Raw genomic sequence first — 19,006 nt, 5'->3', positions numbered from 1 at the left:
TGGTAAAGAGGGCAGCATCTTACTGAAACTATCTGAACCTAGTATAGCAGTATTAAGTGTAAGAACTCTGCCAAAGACTTGTGTTAATTACATATCATTGGTGACTAGCACTGGAGAACCTTATTAGTGAGCCAGGGTAGTGGGGGGGTTGCCTTATTTAGGTTTTTGTTTGTAAATGTTTTAAAATATAGCTAGTGGCTTATATAGCTCTTTTGTTTCACTTTATATGTATTATTTAACAAAGTCACTTTTAAACATTGCATGATTTTTTTTACCTTTGTCTGAAGTATTTTTTCTTCTTATCTTGGCACTGTTAGGATCAAATAATGTATGAAGAATTGCATCAGTCACTGTGCAGGTGATATATTTGGACAATTCCCAAAAGAGACTTATTCTACATTGGCGGAGTGGAGAGTTTTGCAATACCTGTGCCTGATTTCAAGAGACAGGTTGGAAAGAAGCTGTACTAAGTCTCTTTCAACTTAAACTGTACCTGAAAAAAAGGTGATGATAACCTACTGTTCTAAGCCATCCTTAATTTAATTATTTTCCAGAATAAAAGCAACAATACACACTTCCTGTTTATCACCATTTACATTTTAAAAATGAATGCTTTTAGTGCTAAAGAGCTAATACCATTCTGATATTTGGTGCCCTTAATCAGAAGTTCCTTAGAAGCAGAGAGGCTAACCCTTCAAAGTGTTTACACTGCTCAAATAGCTGTTTTCAACCATGAATGAAAACAGCTATGTTTTCAAGAACAAGGACTCTGGAAGAATCACACTGGGAGAACAGAGCTGTGAAAGTAGACTGGGAAGGTGCTGTACTGGATGTTACTGTACCATTAATCATGCCTTTCCCACATACAGTGACACATTATGATTGTGCCAGCACAGGTTCTCAGAGCTTTTAACAGCTTCCCTTCACATTATCAAAACAAACTATCCACAGATGGCAAGCTGTCTTAAAGTTATCTAGGAGAGAGTAAAGTTTGGAAATCTAAGTGCTATGATACTACAATTCAACAGCCACCTCAGAAACATTCAAAACAGTTATCTAACAAACTGGTTCTTAATTATTTTTTTTTTAAACAGACAGTTCTGCAACAATAAAAAATTATATTATGGATTTGAATTTCTCAAGCGTTTTGATATCCTTGACCCTCAAGTTTGTTTAACTACCAGAAACTCCACTTAGAGGGTGATGACTTTCAGTATCAGCAAACTGGGAAGTATCCAAGTTCAGACAAAACACTGACAATGTGATAGATACTGAGCAACTAATTTCTGAAACCTACAAGCCTTCATGAGATTTTTTTACCTCTACCATCATTCTATGAAATTATTTAATCATTAATCTCCATCCCTATCTTCGATCAGTCTTATTCTTCCTAAAAGCACTGCAACCATCAGTCAAGGATCAGAAAAGGAAAGGGATTATTTCTGCTAGCAAATTTCATAGAAAGTCTGATAATACCAAACTTTAAAGTAATGGAATTTCTATGTAAAAAAAACAGTAAAATAGTTTAATCTCCTGCCTCTTAAATATTAATAGGGGTGCTTACAGAATAAGTGTTGCTTACAAAAACTCTCCCCTACTCAAATCATAATTCATTTAAACAAATTGCTATGCTTTGCTAGATGTGACCCTGACAACCTGATCTAACTTTAAGACTGACCTTGCCTTGGGAGGGGCTTACATCTTAGATCCTTCTCTGAATTACCATCTGACAAGAGATCTTGCACATTTTCCCCAAAGGTAAACATGGAAGGTTATTAGAAATAACTAATCACCACAGACTTGTATTTTGAAAATACTGACACTCATGGCTTGTACTTAGCACTGTGAGTTTTTTTTGCACAACATGGTATGATACTCCCTCTCTCTTCTAGCAAAGGCTGAGACTCAGGCCTGTATGACTAACTAATGATGTCCCTGCATATAAAGTAGAAGATGATGTCAGCTTGGAGCTTCAGGAATTACCGTGATTCCCAGACATCCAAGATGAAAGATCATCATTTTATCTCAAAGTAGTTTTACTTGTGAGTGTTCATTACTGTGAGGCAATGCAATTAGTACATATCAGTTAAGTGACTGATTTTAACATAAAATCATACCTAGATGTCACATAACAGAGCTATACAAGAATTACATATATTATATGAATTTTTTCCTGTTTCAGCTCTAAACCTACCACCTTACACATTTTTTACCACCTTTCTTAAATAATAAGTTTTTGCTTTCTAGGAAGCTACAACTGTGTGAGAGTAAGCTGTGAACTTTTACTACAATAATGCACTCAATTCACTTGAGTGTTTGAGTTGACCGATGAAAAAAGAATCGAGCAGGAGGCCTATGAAAACAGTATATGATACCTCAAATACCAGTTTTGAAACTGGCACCCATTCTACCTTTAGATATGGTAATTCTAGAGGCCACCACTGGTTTTACCTGCCTGTGGCATGCATTGGTTTCAAAACAATCTGTATCTAAAAACTTAAGTCAGGAATGAAGAGGTCCAACTGTGATACAACTTTAGTGATACAATTTAGAAATATTTGTCATCCTTTCTTGGAAAAGGATGTGGCTGGCAAGCAAGCTACTCGTTCCAGTTGAAAATAACCACATGAATGATTTCTCCTTTATGGATATATGGAGGAAAATCCTGCTACCATACTTAAGTATAGCTGCCACTGAACAGCTTATGAAGGAGTATAGTCCTCAAACCCTGGCATATTCACTGAAGAATTTTCTCCTCCTTTCCTCTTACGATGGCATTATTCCTGTGTATATATGGAACAAGAAAGCAATGTAGGACTTGCAAGGCAAGACTAAGGAGGAAATGGTAGTAATATTAAGCAGTAGTAATAACAGTATTACTATTCAAGTATTAACAACAATATAGTCTTGCCAAGAGTTTTAAGACAAAACATGTTTAATATACCAGGCATCTGATCATTCTTAACTTGTGATAGTGGAAGTAGGGTGCAGCAGGGTTTGAACTTACAAGAAAATCTGAAGTTGAAAGACAGAAAAAGCCAGATCAGTCAAGTGTCCAGGTCCTGTTTGCTAACCTTGTGTGGGCTACACGTGTGCGAAGGAGCAGACAAGGGCAGGCAACAGAACTCTTGCTTGACTGTTCACACAAGTGCTGCACCCACACTGCTACTTTTTTCTTGTGGGAAATTCCGCTTAGGCTATAGTACTTCTCACTAAAAACCAACCTGATAAGATAAAAAACACAAGATCCCTTGTACACAGAAAGTGGGAATTGCTTTAAGGAACAAGCCTTCTCCTGCCATACAGACCACTACTTTGTTCTGCATATGCAGCTACCACCCCTTCTAGCAGACAGGCCTAGAGGAGGTTGTTTCTGTTGTGACTAGATCAAGAAATTGTTCATCATGCCATTCTTCTCTCCCTTTTCCTGAGGCTAGCCATATATCTACATCAGAATGATTCTCTCCCAGAGCATATTAGATGCTAATTTAGGCATGGATAGGGGGCAGAGGCAGTGCAGGGAACTGGCAGCAGAAAAAAAATGCTATCTTCATTCTTGGCTCAATAGGAAACATTTTCAACATTTTAGTCCTCACTAAAGTCTTGTATACCACTGCAGGGTTGATTGTGAAATAGAGGATTTGATAGAGAAGAGATAATTGTGTAGATAGAGTTGCAGGTTGCTATACTAAAGGCCTATCTACATGAGTTAGACACACCTATTTGTCAGATTGTTTTTCTAGGACCTTGCAGAATCAGTCATGGCAGACCCAGAAGCAGCTCCTGTGCTTTGCAGGGTGCAAGCTAGAACAGTAGAAATTGGTTTGCCTTAAAACTTTGAGACTCTTTCAAATTAGAGGAGTACACTTTCCAAAAGCTGCTGATTGCTACTTGAAAGCAGCTTTTCTCCTGTTTGTCAACAGGATTAGTATGGCAGCCTGCAATCTATAGCATTGACATTATTGGTTGTTGAACCTCAGCATTAAATAAGAAATGAATAGCTAAGTTCTACTGTGGCATGGTATTTCATCTGATAAAAGAGTAAGTGCCAAGGAGGTAAGGTAAACCACTGAGCTCATTACCTGACCATGTCTGCTTACCTAAAATAGATCCATTTCTCAATATCTGTAGATATTAAGTATGCATTATATGCTGACTGGCTACATTTAAAGACTTAACCAGAGGAGTTTTGAGACCCAGAACTGAAAGTCTTAACTACTTTTCAATTGACCTCTGGTTCCAGGAAGGAAGCCTTGCCCTGGATCTGTGAGCAGAGAGCTCTGTAGCCAGAAAAATGTGCCCACTTAACACGTGGTAATTGGCCACTGTTGTAGAGCAAGACAGGTTCAACAGCAAAACAAGAATGCCAGAGGCAAGAGTTGTTTTGAAAGAGGAATATACCCACGCCTGTCCTGTGGGAAAACTCATGCCTAGTATGATCAGATTCCAGGATGCATTACTTACTCCACTTAAGCAACTTCAAATAATTTGGGGTGGATGTGTGGGTGTGTGTGTGTTAAAAGCCATACAGGGCAGTTTATTCTGAAAACTCTTAAGTTACTCTAAAAGCCTTGGAGGGGATGCAGGGCTCTGCACAATCTCACTGCAGCTAAAATACTTGGATGATGTGTTTAACACAGCTGAGCCAAAGCCAAGCTGTCTTTTGACAGTTAAAACTCCTGCCTGTTTTCACATAGGAGAGGTTTGCCAAGCTGACCAACTAGTAAGATGTTTTAGTTGCACAGAAAGGAACAAATGCTAACAAGCACACAGAAAGGACAAAGTTAGGTCCTTACATCTGAGTAATTTATTTAAAAATATATAATTAGGTTAACTCAAGATTCAGAGTCTTCCTGTTTAATTTGTTCTTTACTAGTTAGTCAAAGCTCCCTCCAACTTTTCAGATAAAATATTTCAAAAATTATACTAACCTGTTTCTGCCAAATGTATTTTAATAGCATTAATGAAAATTATTTAACTCCTTAAATAGTAACTAGATGGATCATATGCATTTAAAAAAATTAACATTTCTTATTTCTGTGCCATGCCTTTGGACTAAACACATTATGACTGGAGAACACTAGTTACTAATTTAGAATATCAAACACAAGCAGTCCAGTTCGTCTTAATTCATCTTACCAGTGGTTCAGAAATGCTTTTAACTTTTATGGATGAAACTATGCTGCAATATAGGTTAACTCTCAGATGATATGCTTCTGACAAAATCCCTAGTACTGAAGTTAGATGTCAAGGCCTCTTGTGTATTAAGAATGCCTAAGAATGATAGTTACCAAGAAGGCTGGATCTAAACCATGGTCTGGTGTCTGGTTAAGTCAGTAAGTGTTCTGCAATAGGTAGCCAGTAGCAGATGTTTCAAAAAGATTGTGTCAAGCGTAGATTATCTCCCTCAGAATTCCCCACTTCTCTGCAGCTCTTAAAGTGAAAAATCAGATGTTTATAATCAGAGGTGGAAAGAAAGATCACAGTCAGAACACCTTAAAGCAACATTTGCTATTTTAAACAAGAGATGGCAACTTCAGTCCCATTTAAAAGCAGGAATTCACAGTTACACTACCTATTGGGAACATCAGTGATTCCATGAAGTAGGTAACTAAGCCTAAGCATAAAATTTTGACTCTGAACTCTGGTTATCCTAAGTGTTCATCTAGGATAACTGAATTTCTTAACTTTAGCTTTTAGCTGTAAAACTTGAGAGACCCTTTCCATCCTTCATCCAGCTATGGTAAGCCATCAACACCAAAAGAGATTTAATTCCACACCTTTTGCTTCTTAAATTGAGCAGTCATGCGGAAGTGGCTTAAAAAGAAACTGGTTTGCAACTTAAGCCTATTCAAGTCTTTCAGCCAAAGTCAGTTTTCTTCCAAGTAGAAAGGCAAAGCAGCGATTCTTTACAGTTCATCTATACCACCACTCAGTAGAACAGGTCTTGCATCTGCTTTAAGAATACGAAATTTCTCTAAAGCTTAAGTCCTTCAGCATAAGGGGACCAGTCAAAAATTCACCCAGTATTACTTTAATCTTTGCTTTTTAATTACATTTGCTTTTTAATTGAATTACATTTAAAAATACTGGATATATTTTGACATTACACTCTACCCTGAGCAATATGCTGGCTAGCTAGCATGTTATTGGCATCATAATGAAGTCACTTTGGAAGTGATTGAAACACTTCCTGCGCTTGACCACAGATAGGGCCCACACTTAAACAACACACATTAAAAACAGGACCACAATCAAGCAAGGGTTAAGAGGTACCAACACATTCTTGTCAGGCACTCAGCTTCTTCCAAAAAACCCCACCCAAAATGCAGGAGTTGAAAGCATCTAAAAAAGTTACTTACAGCAGGCCAGCATGGACAGCAGCTAAGACTTCCACCTTCATCAGATTCCATCTTTCAGAGAAGTGAAGAACATACCATAGGATCACCATTTGAGATTTAAAGGTGATTTATAGCCATCTTTGACAGCTCAATGCATTACATGATACAAGGCAAATATACTGTACTGAGGTATGAAGAGATTCTTCAGTGTTCAGCAAGTCTATCCATTCTCTGTTCCTAATTTAAAAACTTCTTAAGCAGGAAATTTGATATCACTACCTGCACTCTCACCACATTTTAATATGTAAAAAAGGCAAGTGTTTATGTAGGGTACTGTAGGTTTAGGGAAAAAAAAAAAATCAACATCATTTAGCAACACCTTTCTGCGTACACAAATGACTAGATTGCTTAATAGGTAGAGTTGTCAGTGTTTGAAGGTAGCCTTGTTTGCCAGAACAGTATCTGCTTCAATTTATTCCATTTTCCATACAAGCCAAATTTCCAAATAAGTATTTATAGATTGAGTATTTCAAACCATGGAATAACAGCAGAACCAAACAAGCCTAATCATTTTTCTTTGCAGATCAGAAAAATCCCAAACTGTAGTTAAGATTTTTCCAATACAAAAATCCTAATCAATTACATTAGGTTACCTAGTGGCTTACACGATAGGATTCGAGATGGTAGCTGCCCAGCTATATGCTAACACAAGCAACGTAGGCAGTAGGTGTGGACCCACCAAGTTGGCAATACCCTTGAATTCCCCACCCTTTTTACTAGGAAGTCACACAAGCTATCTTGAAGATGCCAGTTTCATTCTGATAGATTGCTCCTTTAAGGTACTTTCAGTAGAAAAGGCAGAACTTTAAAGCATTGCTTCAAATGACATGTTACATATTTAAACAAAAGCAGACTTAACATTTCTGTGCAAATTTAGTTCTTCCACCCATAAGTTAGGAATCAGGTTCAAGAGAAGGTTTAAGTTAACAAATCATGTTAGTTTAGAATTAACAAGTACAGCATTAACACTACAGTCATCTAAGTAGCGCATTGTGGGCTGTGTACTACATTGAGAACTTTTAATATTTTAAGAGTCAGACAGATACGCTATAGATTTAACACCTGCCAAAGTAAAATCTGTAACAAAGTGATTTAGCATTATGCATATAACACTGATACTTAGGCAAACATATACACATTAAACCAATGAATCTGAGGACTGCGAGGAATGTTAGAGCTGGTAGGAGTCTGCTACAAAATTCTTTAGGATGCATTGCTATGTTGCTGTAGATCTTAATTCAGGACACTGGTGAACATCTTTAGCAAGAGACCTTATACCAGCCACTTTAAAGCAAGCAGATATTTCAAATTGGGTTTTTTTGCCGCCAGAAGTTTAATCTTGCTTCACTTCACCCTTTAATTGCCTTTTCATGCGTGAATACGGGCTGATTGTGTCATCCATCACAAAGTCATACAGTACTTTAATCCAAGAGTTATATTGTGGCAGGTTGTCATAGTATTCAGCTGCTATTTTCTTCACCTAAAGAGGAGACACAAGGTTTATTTACTATTTATATTAGCACCAATTGTGACAACTTTACAATTTTCAACCTGTAACTTAATGCAGAGCACTAGAAGTTTCATTTTAGATGTTAGATTCTAAAGGAAAGGCTACTAGTGCCATAATGTGAAAGTTTCTTGAAGGAAACTCCCCGGTTAAGTAAACTTCATGTGAAACTTACGTTGAAGCTAACCAGAACACACACACACCCTCAAGTCCATTCACTGTGGTACCTACAGCATGATGAGGCTCACGAAAGCCAAGAGTTTGGTTGTTAGTGGAAGTAGGTGACCAAGTTCAGTGGTGACTCATAGGTATATGAGGATCACTAAAAAGAGATGGTTTAAGTTCTAGGAAGAGATGTGTAACACAGCTATTTCTAAGTTTCAAACCTCAACACTCATAAGAAAGAACATTAAAGAATGAAGATAAACTGCTTCCTAAGACTTTATTCTCAGATGTACAGGTTGACTAGACCACTTTTTTAAACTAAGAGCTGGAGTTTCAGTTAGAGATCCTTACTGATATTTAAGGCCAATCACATAAAGCCTTAAAAACCTGAACAAAACTGATTTTTCACTAAATTCTATAGCTTTAGACAGAAGACATTATTCTGTATAAGCAACAAACTCAACACATTTGCATGCCTGGTTTGGAGCTGAAGATCATTTTTGATCCATCATCACACCTATAGAATAGCACATCTAGCCAGTGTATTTTTATTCAACATTAATTATTGTCAGCTGACTGGTACCCCAGCTGGAATCAAGTGTTGAGTACTTCAGTGATCTGTAGCACACAGCACAGCAGAGTCCAGTCCAATCAAATTAACTCCACTGCTCTAAAAGGCAGCTTTGTTCTCTTATCAGAGCTGTAGATTAGGAGTGCTGAGGCACAGCTGGGTATTTACCTCTGCAATTAAATACTTGGAAAAAAAATGTTCTATATTTACAGCTGAAGTACTGGTGCAAGAAGTGAAATGCTGGTTCACCAGCACAGATCTGGGTGTCACAGGCGAGTTAAAGCAGCTTTAGCTGTATTTGAAAGATTAAATTTACGAATAAATAAATAAATCATCTTTTTCAAAACTAACAGAAACAAAGTCTCAACAAACCAATTACAGAATGTAACTGCCCTGCTAAAGTAGTACTGGAGTAGTTATTTCATCGGCAATTCCACCACTGACAACAGAAATTACAAGTTTAGGCTCCAAAGGCACAAGCTTACAAGGTCTTACTTTTACCAAATGGAATAACAAAGCTACAAGACCAACACCACAGCTGCTGTCAAATTGCAAACTTAGTACCTGATGAAAAACACTTTTCACTGACGATGAGTTTTAGGTGTAACCCTGGAAGCCTGTGTTACCATGCTCCAACTGGGAAACACATATACAGTAAGAATTAAGCTCCTGCTTAAGAGAAACCAGCAAATATTGAAGTAGGGAGAAACTAGTTTGCAAATTCACATCTGGTACTCACACAGATGTGACAGGTCTAAGTTCACTTTGAAGCCTTAAGTCTGTCAATGTACAGCTGATACTTACTTAGGGTTCAAAGGTTCTCACTAGAGGAAACTGGGCTGCTCCAAACTGGAAAGCCATTAAACATTTGCCAACAGTACAAACATACATTAGCAGTACCTCAAACCCTCTCTTTTCCCTGCCAGAGAATGTCAGCAATAAAAAAGGCTGAAGGATAAGCATGCATTACAGTACTGTCCTTAAGATTTCAAGGACAGAGCCAACAAATCTCTGAATTTATTTCCAACTTCTTAAATAGTTTTCTGCATACTTACAAAGTGAAGCAAGCAGAAGGCTGGTTCTAATTACAGAAAACTAAAGTTAGTGCAAAGCCTAAGACATGCATTCCTCCCCTTTCCTTTTAAGCTGAAGGAGGGTAGATTTAGATTAGGTATTAGAAAAAAATTCTTCACTATGAGGGTGGTAAGGCACTGGAACAGGTTGCCCTGAGAAGCTGTGGATGCCCCCTCCCTGAAAGTGTTCAAGGCCAGGTTGGATGGGGCTTTGGACAACCTGGTCTAATAGAGGGTGTCCCTGCCCATAGCAGGGAGGTTGAAACTAGATGGTCTTTGAGGTCCCTTCCAACCCAAACCATTCCATGATTCTATGATTTATGGAAGATGCTTGAGCAGCCAGCACACTGGTAGCTTGTTCAGGATACCACTAAAATGGTAAGTAATTACCCCCTTCATCACTTAACTTAGAAATTGTTTTCAGGTTTTTTTCTGGAATTTTTTGTTTGCCTCCCCCCCCCCCCCCCCAACTTCCCTTTCTCTATCAGTCTTCTACCTAATTTTCAAGTTAAATTAGGGCTTATTTTAAGGAAAAGTAATAACATTGGAGGTAAACTTACCAGTGGAAGGCTCTTGCCAGGAATATTGGGGAAGTCATGATGTTCATTGTGATAACCAACATTAAAAGTGAGCAAATTAAGTGGCCCATAGTAGGAATACGTCTCATGCCCTTTTAAAAACATGTAATGTTCAGCTATGAAGTGTCCTGAAATTGGGTGCAGCCCAAGTCCAAGTACTGAACCAGCAAGCATGTAAAAAGTGGATTTGACTCCCCATAAATAATATATCACGGCATCAAAGGAAAGCTGAGCCAACAAATTGATTATTTCAAGTCGAGTAATGGGTTTGGGATTGATGCAGAGAGGTCTAATTGCATAGAAAAAAGGCTGAAGAACAATCCATATGAACTTCCTAAAGCGGGTGCAGAAAAACCAGCCTTCAAAGTTGGTAGGAATATCCACATCAATTCCGTCACCTCCTAAATAACGATGATGATCCATGTGGTATCTCTTGAAGGATATGGAATATGGGAGACCAAGAGGGAGGTTGGCAAATATTCCAAACCATCGATTCCACATTGCTCTGCTGTTACCAAAGGCACTATTGTGAGAGATCTCATGAATAGCCAGAGTCATGGAGTGGCTAATACAGCTTCCAAAAACGTATGCCCAGAAGATTACCCATTTCCAGTCCAAGTCTTTAACTAGGTAAAATGCAGTCAACTGCGCAAGAACCATCAGCACAACCACCCAGATCAAGTTATAGTCTGGCTTCATCAACGCTTTTATCTCTGGATGTTTAGCTAGATGGGAAAGAATTAAACAAAAAAGGAATTATTTAGAAGCACTACTCACAGCCAACTATCCCAATTACAAAATCAGATTATAATAATTTCTTCCTTCCAATTAAGATTTGCCTGCAAAGCTAATGAAAACGCACGACTTTTTCACTTGCGACATTTATTGCTATCGTGAATCCTTTAGAATTAAGTCATTCTAGCATTTTTTCTTTTGCTCAGCAAGTAGACATATATGGCAAGAACCAGTAACGCCTCCAGCCTACCCAGGAAGGAAATAGCTCTGAACTGACAACCCACCAGTAATTCCAAACGGCTCCAGTAAGCTCGGGTCCGATTTGGGCGTCTTTCTTTAAAAATGCGGTTATTCACCATCGTTATTGGGTGCCGCGATAACCTCTACGCACGAAACACTATGTTTTTTTAACGACCAGCAGACACCTTATCAATTACTCAGCTTGTTTCCTACCCACACGAAGAGCTCTGCGGAAGCGGGCAGCTCCGGCGGCGGGTGGAGAGCGGCCCCTAGCCCCCACAGGGAGCGGTAACCGCCCGCACCGCTGGCGGCGAGACGCACCCCGGCTGCCTCCCGCCGCTCCGCTGCAGCACAGCGCTCGCTTCGCAGCTCAAAATGGAAGCTCGGGCCGCCCGTCCCACGCCTCGGGGCTCGGGCTGTGCCCCCACAGGCGGCGAGCCGCCCCCCACCCCCGGCTTCTTCCCTTCCCCTCCCCCGCCAGCGCCGCCAAGGCGGCGGCTCCCGCCTCCACGTACGCGGCCAGCGCCGCTCCCTTCACGCCGAGCCCAGGCCGACTTCGGCCCCGGCCGCACGCCAGCCGCCCCCCTCTTGCCAGGAGCCTCCAACAGCTGCCAGCGAGGGACGGGCCCCCCCAGCGCGGGCGGCTGGCAGCCATTTTGTGGGGTCGTGTGTGTCTCCCGTCGTCCCCCCCGCCACGCAGCCGGCGATAAGGAGCGGCGGCACCGCCGCCACCCCTCCTTCTCACCCAGGATCTCCTTGCGGCGGTCGGCGTGAGGCTGGTCCGTGTAGACCCACTCGAAATCCTCTCTGGCAACGGTGTTACCCATCCCGGCAGCGCGGCGCTCCCCGACCGCCCAGCCCCTCCGTCCGTTCACCCGGTCGGCTCAGCTCCGCAACGACCGGCTCACAGCGCTCCTCGGCACCGCACGTTACAAATCCCGCCCACCACCCCCGTCCTCTCTTCCCATTGGCTACTTCCGCTGTCGGTGCTGAAGGATCAGCCGCCGCTGCCGCGTCTCGCCCCCTGCCCGCCGGCGCGGGCCTGGCCGGGCGGGGCGGGGCGAGGCGCCCGGCGAAGCTGTCGCCTGAGGGATCGGCTGGCGGCTGCACTCGGCCCCTGACACCTCCGCCGGGCGGAGCCGCGGTGCTGTCCGGGGGTGGCGGCCGGGAAGGCAGGGGCCGCCCCTCAGCCCCCGCTTCCGCCGGAGGAAAGTCGTGTGTCCCCCCTTCTTCAAGGGGCAGGTCCCGCAGGCCGTCCCCCGGCCATCCCGCTGGAGGCGGCGGGACTGACTGCCCTTGGCGGCCGCAGGGGAGTCCCGAGGGGCCGTGACGCGCTGCCGCCTGAGGAGAGCAGAGCGCGGGGAGGCAGCGAGCCTCTCAAACCCGCCGTGTCGCTGCCCGCGCTCTGGGTGCCCTTAATAACGTCGCGTGCGTAACTCATATTTTAAGGAGGGAGAGAAAATCCTCGGCTTGTAGCGCTGTCCCTGCCCCCGTCCCCCCGGAGCCGCGGCGCCCTCCGTCATTCACCGTGTCAGCGAGGACGAGCGGGCCTCCCAGAGGCGGGACGGGCGAACCCTCACCAGGTTGGTGCTCAGGCACCCCGCCTCCCCTGCCGTGCTCCCTGCCGCCTTTAATCGTGTTTATGCAAGTGTAGCTGTCTGCGAGATTTCTGCCCCTCTCGGTTGTGGGGACTACCTGACCAGAAGCCACCGCAGGTGGCCGGGCAGTGTCATCCGAGTCGCTTTCTTGAAAGCTGAAGCAGAAACAGCATCCTATTAGCGGCTTTTCAAAAAGCGCTCTTTTCCAAAGGTAAGAGATGTGTGGTTGTAAGGACTAGCTATCATTTGTCCAAGATCTAAATTTCTGCAAGCTGCCTAAAGATACTTAACTACATATCAAAACGCCTCTGCCAAGGGCTCCATTTTCTTCACTTTTTGTGGTAAGATACTTTAAGAACTTCTTGGACAAACTCCTCCATAAGAACTAAACTCCATTTAATCTCTCCCTGCATCTATTTCTCATATAATATTGACTGCTGACAGTTCAGTTACAAAGATTACTTTATGTAGAAGTTGAATGGCTACTTACTTGGAATTTTAGTTGTCCATAAATCCACTCTAAATAATAGTGATAAAAACAACAGATGAACTTATCACAAAGTAAATTATACCTTTTCTATTAATGTAATATGAATATCTCAAGGTTTATGATGCATCACTTAAAATTTGTTAATAATAACGAATAAAAAAGGCTAATATGTACTAGCTGCTAAAAGCCCCATGTGCAACTGTGCAAACATAGGGGAAATACAATCCCTACTCGAAAATGTTTACAATCTAAAGTAATGGACAAAGCACAGGATCTATAAAATGTAACAGCTTCATGAATATTTTTGTTTGCATGCATTTTTAATCTGCACATGTGAATTAGAAGTAAAAAAATTAGAAGTAAAAAAGGGAGCAAGTAGAGGAGAGATAGAAAAGTTTATTTACAGCTTTTCCCTCCTTAGTCACACAATCTGAATTTTGGAGACTTTGTGAGGACTAGTGCAGCATAGAAGGTAAAACAGATGCTTAGATTTCACCAAGGCATTTTGTCCTTGCAAGGAATGTTCAGTTTTACTTTTTGCTCAGGGACCGCTTCACAATGAACCAGGAAGTGGTTTGGGGTTACCACTGCAGAAGCTGACTGCGAAATTGCCAGGATCACAAGTGTTTCGCTCAACTGCACTCTAAACATTTCACGTAATGTTTCTGGAAGCATTCCCTTCTTGCTACAGTTCAAATATTAGCACTGCTATCCATCACTGTGCTAAAGAACTCCTCATCCATTTGAAGGGTCCTGCCAAAAGAATGAAGGCAGCTGCTGGCAAGAAAGGTTCCAGCTGCTGGCAAGAAAGGTTCCAGCTGTTGACAGGAACATTGGAGGAGAGATACAGTATCAAGAGTTCCATACACAGAGGCAGGTTTATGGCACTGCAAACATATATAGGTTTGTAAATGGTCACTAGTTTCAGTAATTGAATAGAAGATCCCAGATTTATAAATGAAACATTCCATAGCAGCCAAACAAGGCTTAAACAACTCAGAAAAATATTAAATAGGAAAGTTTTGGAAATTTTAGTTGCCCAAGTGTCCTGGAGTGCAGTGTTTTTCCTATTTAATCACCTAGTTTTTCTGGTTTAACCATATAACAAATCCAGATTTATTTGGTCCTTAGCAAGCTAAGAGTTTTTGTACCTGACATTTTCCCTTCCAAAAGCAGAGATCCAGTACCTAGGGAGTCTTCAGCTGGCACAAGGATAGGACAAAAATCCTAGTGTTCAGTTACACATAAACCAAAGCTGGCAGCACATCCCCATCCAACCAGGAAAGTGAGATCCAGTAAGCACAATGGCACGAGCGGAGAGCACGCGGACAAGCGAGCTGGTCCAGGTATGGTACAAAGTAGTACAGGAATGGAATTGGAAAGTATCAGAATAGTTCACAACTAATAGGGGCCCCCACAACTGAGGGCTAGGTGCCCACCAGAGCTGCTCCATCACTCCCCTCCTTCACTGGACAGGGGAGAAAAAGCACAACGAAAAGCTTGTGGGTCGAGATAAGGACAGGGAGAGATCATTCAGTAATTATTGTCACGAGCAAAACAGACTGAACTGAGAGAGGGAATTCATCTAATTTATTACTAGGCAAAACAGAGTAGAGGAATGAGAAATAAAATCAAATCTTAAAACACCTCCCCCCACCCCTCCCATCTTCCCGGGCTCAACTTCACTCCTGGTTTCTACCTACTTCCCCCTCAGCGGCACAGGGGGACGGGGAATGGAGGTTACGGTCAGTTCATCACACGGTGTTTCTGCCACTTCTTCATCCTCAGGGGGAGGACTCCTCTCATCATTCCCCTGCTCCAGCATGGAGTCCCTCTCATGGGAGACAGTCCTTCACAAACTTCTCCAATGTGAGTCCTTCCCACGGGCTACAGTCCTTCACGAACTGCTCCAGCATGGGTCTCTCCCACAGGGTGCAGACCTTCAGGAGCAAACTGCTCCAGTGTGGGACCCCCACGGGGTCACAAGTCCTGCCAGCAAACCTGCTCTGGCCTGGGCTCCTCTCTCCACAGGTCCACAGGTCCTGCCAGGAGCTTGCTCCAGCGTCGGCTTCCCACAGGCCACAGTCTCCTTCAGGTGCCTCCACCTGCTCTGGCGTGGGGTCCTCCATGGGCTGCAGGTGGAATCTCTACACCCCCTCATCCTCCCTCCATGGGCTGCAGGGGGACAGCCTGCTTCACCATGGTCTTCACCACGGGCTGCAGGGGGATCTCTGCTCCGGCGCCTGGAGCACCTCCTCCCCCTCCTTCTGCACTGACCTTGGTGTCTGCAGAGTTTCTTACATCTCCTCACTCCTCTCTCTGGCTGCAAAAGCTCTCTCTAACTGTTTTTCTCTTTCTTAAATATGTTATCACAGAGGTGCTGATTGGCTCGGCCTTGGCCAGCAGCGGGTCCATCTTGGAGCCGGCTGGCATTGGCTCTGTCAGACACAGGGGAAGCTTCTAGCAGCTTCTCACAGAAGCCACCCCTGTAGCCCCCCCGCTACCAAAACCTTGCCATGCAAACCCAACACATAGACATGTTACTATAAAATACTCCAAAGTGAATTTACTGATGAATAACATCATACTCTATCACTGTAATTTGCCAGTTACCTTCTTAATCAGGAACACCAAGAAATCAGGTATTCCTCTCCTGTCTGGAGACACATTTAACTACATCCTATGTCATCCTATTTTCAAGAGGCCCTCGATGTTGAAAATTCCTTAGGCAATCTTAGTGCTTTCCACAATTAACTGTGGGAATTACATTTCAATAAGAGTAACTAAGTTTCTGTTCAATACAGTCTTACCTTTTATGTGAAGAAATTACGTGAAGGCATCCTCACAATATTTATGAACTATTGTGGTTAATTTAATGTGCTATGCTGAGAGAGTGTCAGGGATTGAAGTTCACATTTGTTTCTGTCCTTTAATCTGAGAAATTTATCTTGTCGAGGAGGTAGTCTTTCTTCCTTCAGGGCTTCCACCTATAACATCCATTGGCCCTTGTTTAGAAGGTGCTCGCATACTGCATTTACATACAAGTTGTTCAGTTTGGGGAGCAAGACCTGCTTGCAGACAGCTTCTCCCTCAAAAAAGTACCACTGCGGTATCTTCTGATACCATTTTCACTAGATACACAAATTTGTAAAAAATCCCCAACCTTACTATGAAACAAAAAGCAGTTTACAAAGCAAGCTGCTGTTTTTAGGAAAGAAAAAAAAAAAAGCTCACAAAGAAGAAAAGCTAGCCTCAGTAGTTTGAAGCTGTTTTAAGAAACTATGAAAGACAAGCACTATCGCTTTTTCTTTCAGCCCTGAACTGTTCCGTTTCAGCCCTTGCTACAAGCACTAAAGCTCAACACTACAATCTGATAGCTGGCTGCAAATAAAATTATTTTTCACATAACTTTGTAAACTACATCTCGGTCTCACTAGTTTGAGGTTCTCCCTCGCACAGATTATAGACTCACCTATGACTACTAATACTGTACTTTAAGATTGATATACTAACTCATGCAAATTTCCATATAAATTTATAGTTAAAAGTGATTTAGTTTTACTTCAGGCTATTTATCGGCTTGTTCATGTATTGCAAAATGCACCTTTTTATTTAATAAGGGACAATATTGTGTCAGAAGTTAATGTTCCAGCTATTTTCTCTCAACTAGTATTTTACTCTGTTTTCTACATTCTGTGTATACCACTGGCGTATATTCCAGCCCAATGTCTGTCTCCCTCCCTGGGAAGTGAAAACAAAGTAGTGGTGTACCTTTGTTATAGCCTTTCTCAGAGCTTGCATGTAACCATCCCCTCTGCCCCTGAGGTTTGGTGGGCCTCATTCAATTTTACTGTTCTCGGTAGGATGCAAAAGGTCAGGATGCACCTGCAAACTTGCAGCATGTGATACTTCCTTGAGTTGAAGGTTCCAAGTTGGCACTGTTCAGAGAGGATGTTTCATGTAACAATAGGCCAGTGTTCTTTCCAGCTCAGTTTACACACAGCTAGAGACTCACCAACGTATAAATAAATGGTACTCTCCAATAATCCGAAACTATTTCTATATTGTGAAGGGGGGAGTAAATTGTTTGCATCTTCTAGAAATAAAGAAACTAAAGTGAAAGATATTAAGAGATATATGAATAAACTTTTTCAGTAAATGCAACTCACAGGTTTATACTTGTTTAGAAGCATTTAACCACAAATATCAGGTAATTAGACTGTTATATGACTTTGTCATCATGAGTAACCATTAAATGAATTTGTATCAAATGATACACAGTAATTATAGCTATCATGCTGACCCTTTGATTCAAAATTATTATTTCTTTAAAAGATAAAGTATATGCCAGTATTTTTAAACTGAACAGCAGATATCTTAAGGAGATCTTTAACAGTAAAATATTCTGAGCCATGGAAGACCAGTAAGAGCAAATGCTCCTTTAACAGTTGAACCTTTCCCCAGATAACCTTTTATCACTTCTTCGAGACTCTCCTTAAGAAACATGCTTTTTTTTTTTTTTTTAAAGACTCAAACTACCGAACAAGTTTATTTGAAAATTAAACGCCTGCCAGAAATTTGGCATTTCCAATGGTACTTCTGATATGAGCTAATATGTTTTAGAAGTAAAGATTGCAGCTGAAGTTTCAGGAAAAATGTCAGGTTTCCCACGATTACATAACATTTGACCAGACAATTTCCAACTTGCTTGGTGATTAAAATACAACCACTACATTATGCTGACAGCCATACAAAATGTAAGAATAACTTGCACTTTAACCCATGGTAATAATATCAAGATTTTGAACAGCTACAAATGCAGCATTTGCATTTTCAGTGCCATAACAAGTTGAATTCAGAACCACCTAAACCCAAAGCAGCAGCTGATTAAAAAAAACATAACTCAAATAATAAAGCTACATAGTTTAGTACATTAAAACAAAAGACAATGGTATTTGTATGAGGTTCCAAAAATATACAGATGGGGGAAAAAAAAAAAATCACTGTACACAACTCTGAGGTTGTTAAAGTGACCAGAGAGACTGAACAGTGCAAGACATGCTTTTCCAGTTACAAGCTCAAAACAGAAGTGCAAAAGAAATTAAAGCTTTGTCTGAAGTGATTTTCCTTTTAGGATAAGGAAAGCTTAGAATATTGTCATCAGTGTTACAGAGAAATTTCCATCCCACCCACCCCCAACACATACACACAGAATAGTTTAAGTTTTTTCCATAATACAGCATTTCATTCAAATGATGTCCCCCTGAGCTTGGTTATTGTAGGGACAGTTTGTCTGATACTTATTAGATGTTGGCCTATGAATCAAGTGATGCATAGGTAGCTTCTCAATTCTCCAGCTTTGGCTAATGATATCTGCAATTCACAGGCAGTGCAAGTGGCAGATAGCCTGGGTTCAAACTCTCCTGCAGCTGGCTTCATTGGACCACCTCATTGTAAGAAAGCAGTTGTGCTGAAAGCATATACTAAGTCATGGCTGAGGAACAAAGATATTGCTTTATAGGTCTCTATGCTCTCTCTCCCAGAGTTAAGAACAATTTCAGGCAAGTGTTTTTAGCAGGCTAAGCTGTACATGCATCTATCCATGCAAATGTAGAATATGGCTCCCAAAACCTAGACCCAGGGTGTGT

The 19,006-nt window shown here is 41.6% G+C and overlaps 2 protein-coding genes across 3 annotated transcripts in view; one reads left to right on the top strand and one right to left on the bottom strand.

Annotated features, from left to right (window-relative positions):
- NVL (nuclear VCP like) overlaps window positions 1-1,134 on the top strand; it is a 42,429-nt gene extending 41,295 nt beyond the window's left edge. For both annotated transcript variants that reach the window (XM_075749346.1, XM_075749347.1), the window contains one exon: window positions 318-1,134. In XM_075749346.1, coding sequence (XP_075605461.1) covers window positions 318-362 — 45 coding nt within the window. In that variant the 3' untranslated portion in view covers window positions 363-1,134. The remainder of the gene's footprint in view (window positions 1-317) is intronic.
- Window positions 1,135-4,934: 3,800 nt separating this feature from the next.
- On the bottom strand, window positions 4,935-12,583 carry DEGS1 (delta 4-desaturase, sphingolipid 1). The gene is made up of 3 exons (XM_075749345.1): window positions 12,016-12,583; window positions 10,278-11,020; window positions 4,935-7,881 (listed from the first exon to the last, which is right to left on the bottom strand). Exons 1-3 carry the CDS (start codon window positions 12,095-12,097, stop codon window positions 7,735-7,737), a joined length of 972 nt encoding a protein of 323 aa, XP_075605460.1. The 5' UTR covers window positions 12,098-12,583; the 3' UTR covers window positions 4,935-7,734.
- Between the last annotated feature and the right edge of the window lie 6,423 nt (window positions 12,584-19,006).

This window comes from Balearica regulorum, chromosome 3 (genome assembly GCF_011004875.1).
Source record: "Balearica regulorum gibbericeps isolate bBalReg1 chromosome 3, bBalReg1.pri, whole genome shotgun sequence".
NCBI classification, from domain to species: domain Eukaryota; kingdom Metazoa; phylum Chordata; class Aves; order Gruiformes; family Gruidae; genus Balearica; species Balearica regulorum.
The sequence above is the reverse complement of the archived record's forward strand: the minus strand, read 5'-3'. Positions and strand labels throughout refer to the sequence as shown.

Excerpts from the sequence above, each read along its gene's own strand:
- DEGS1 (XM_075749345.1), bottom strand. The coding sequence starts at position 12,097 with ATGGGTAACACCGTTGCCAGAGAGGATTTCGAGTGGGTCTACACGGAC. Across the intron at positions 11,021-12,015 it reads CCGCCGCAAGGAGATCCTGG|CTAAACATCCAGAGATAAAA; the intron begins GTGAGAAGGAGG and ends TTTCCCATCTAG. Across the intron at positions 7,882-10,277 it reads CTGGCAAGAGCCTTCCACTG|GTGAAGAAAATAGCAGCTGA; the intron begins GTAAGTTTACCT and ends TCTCCTCTTTAG.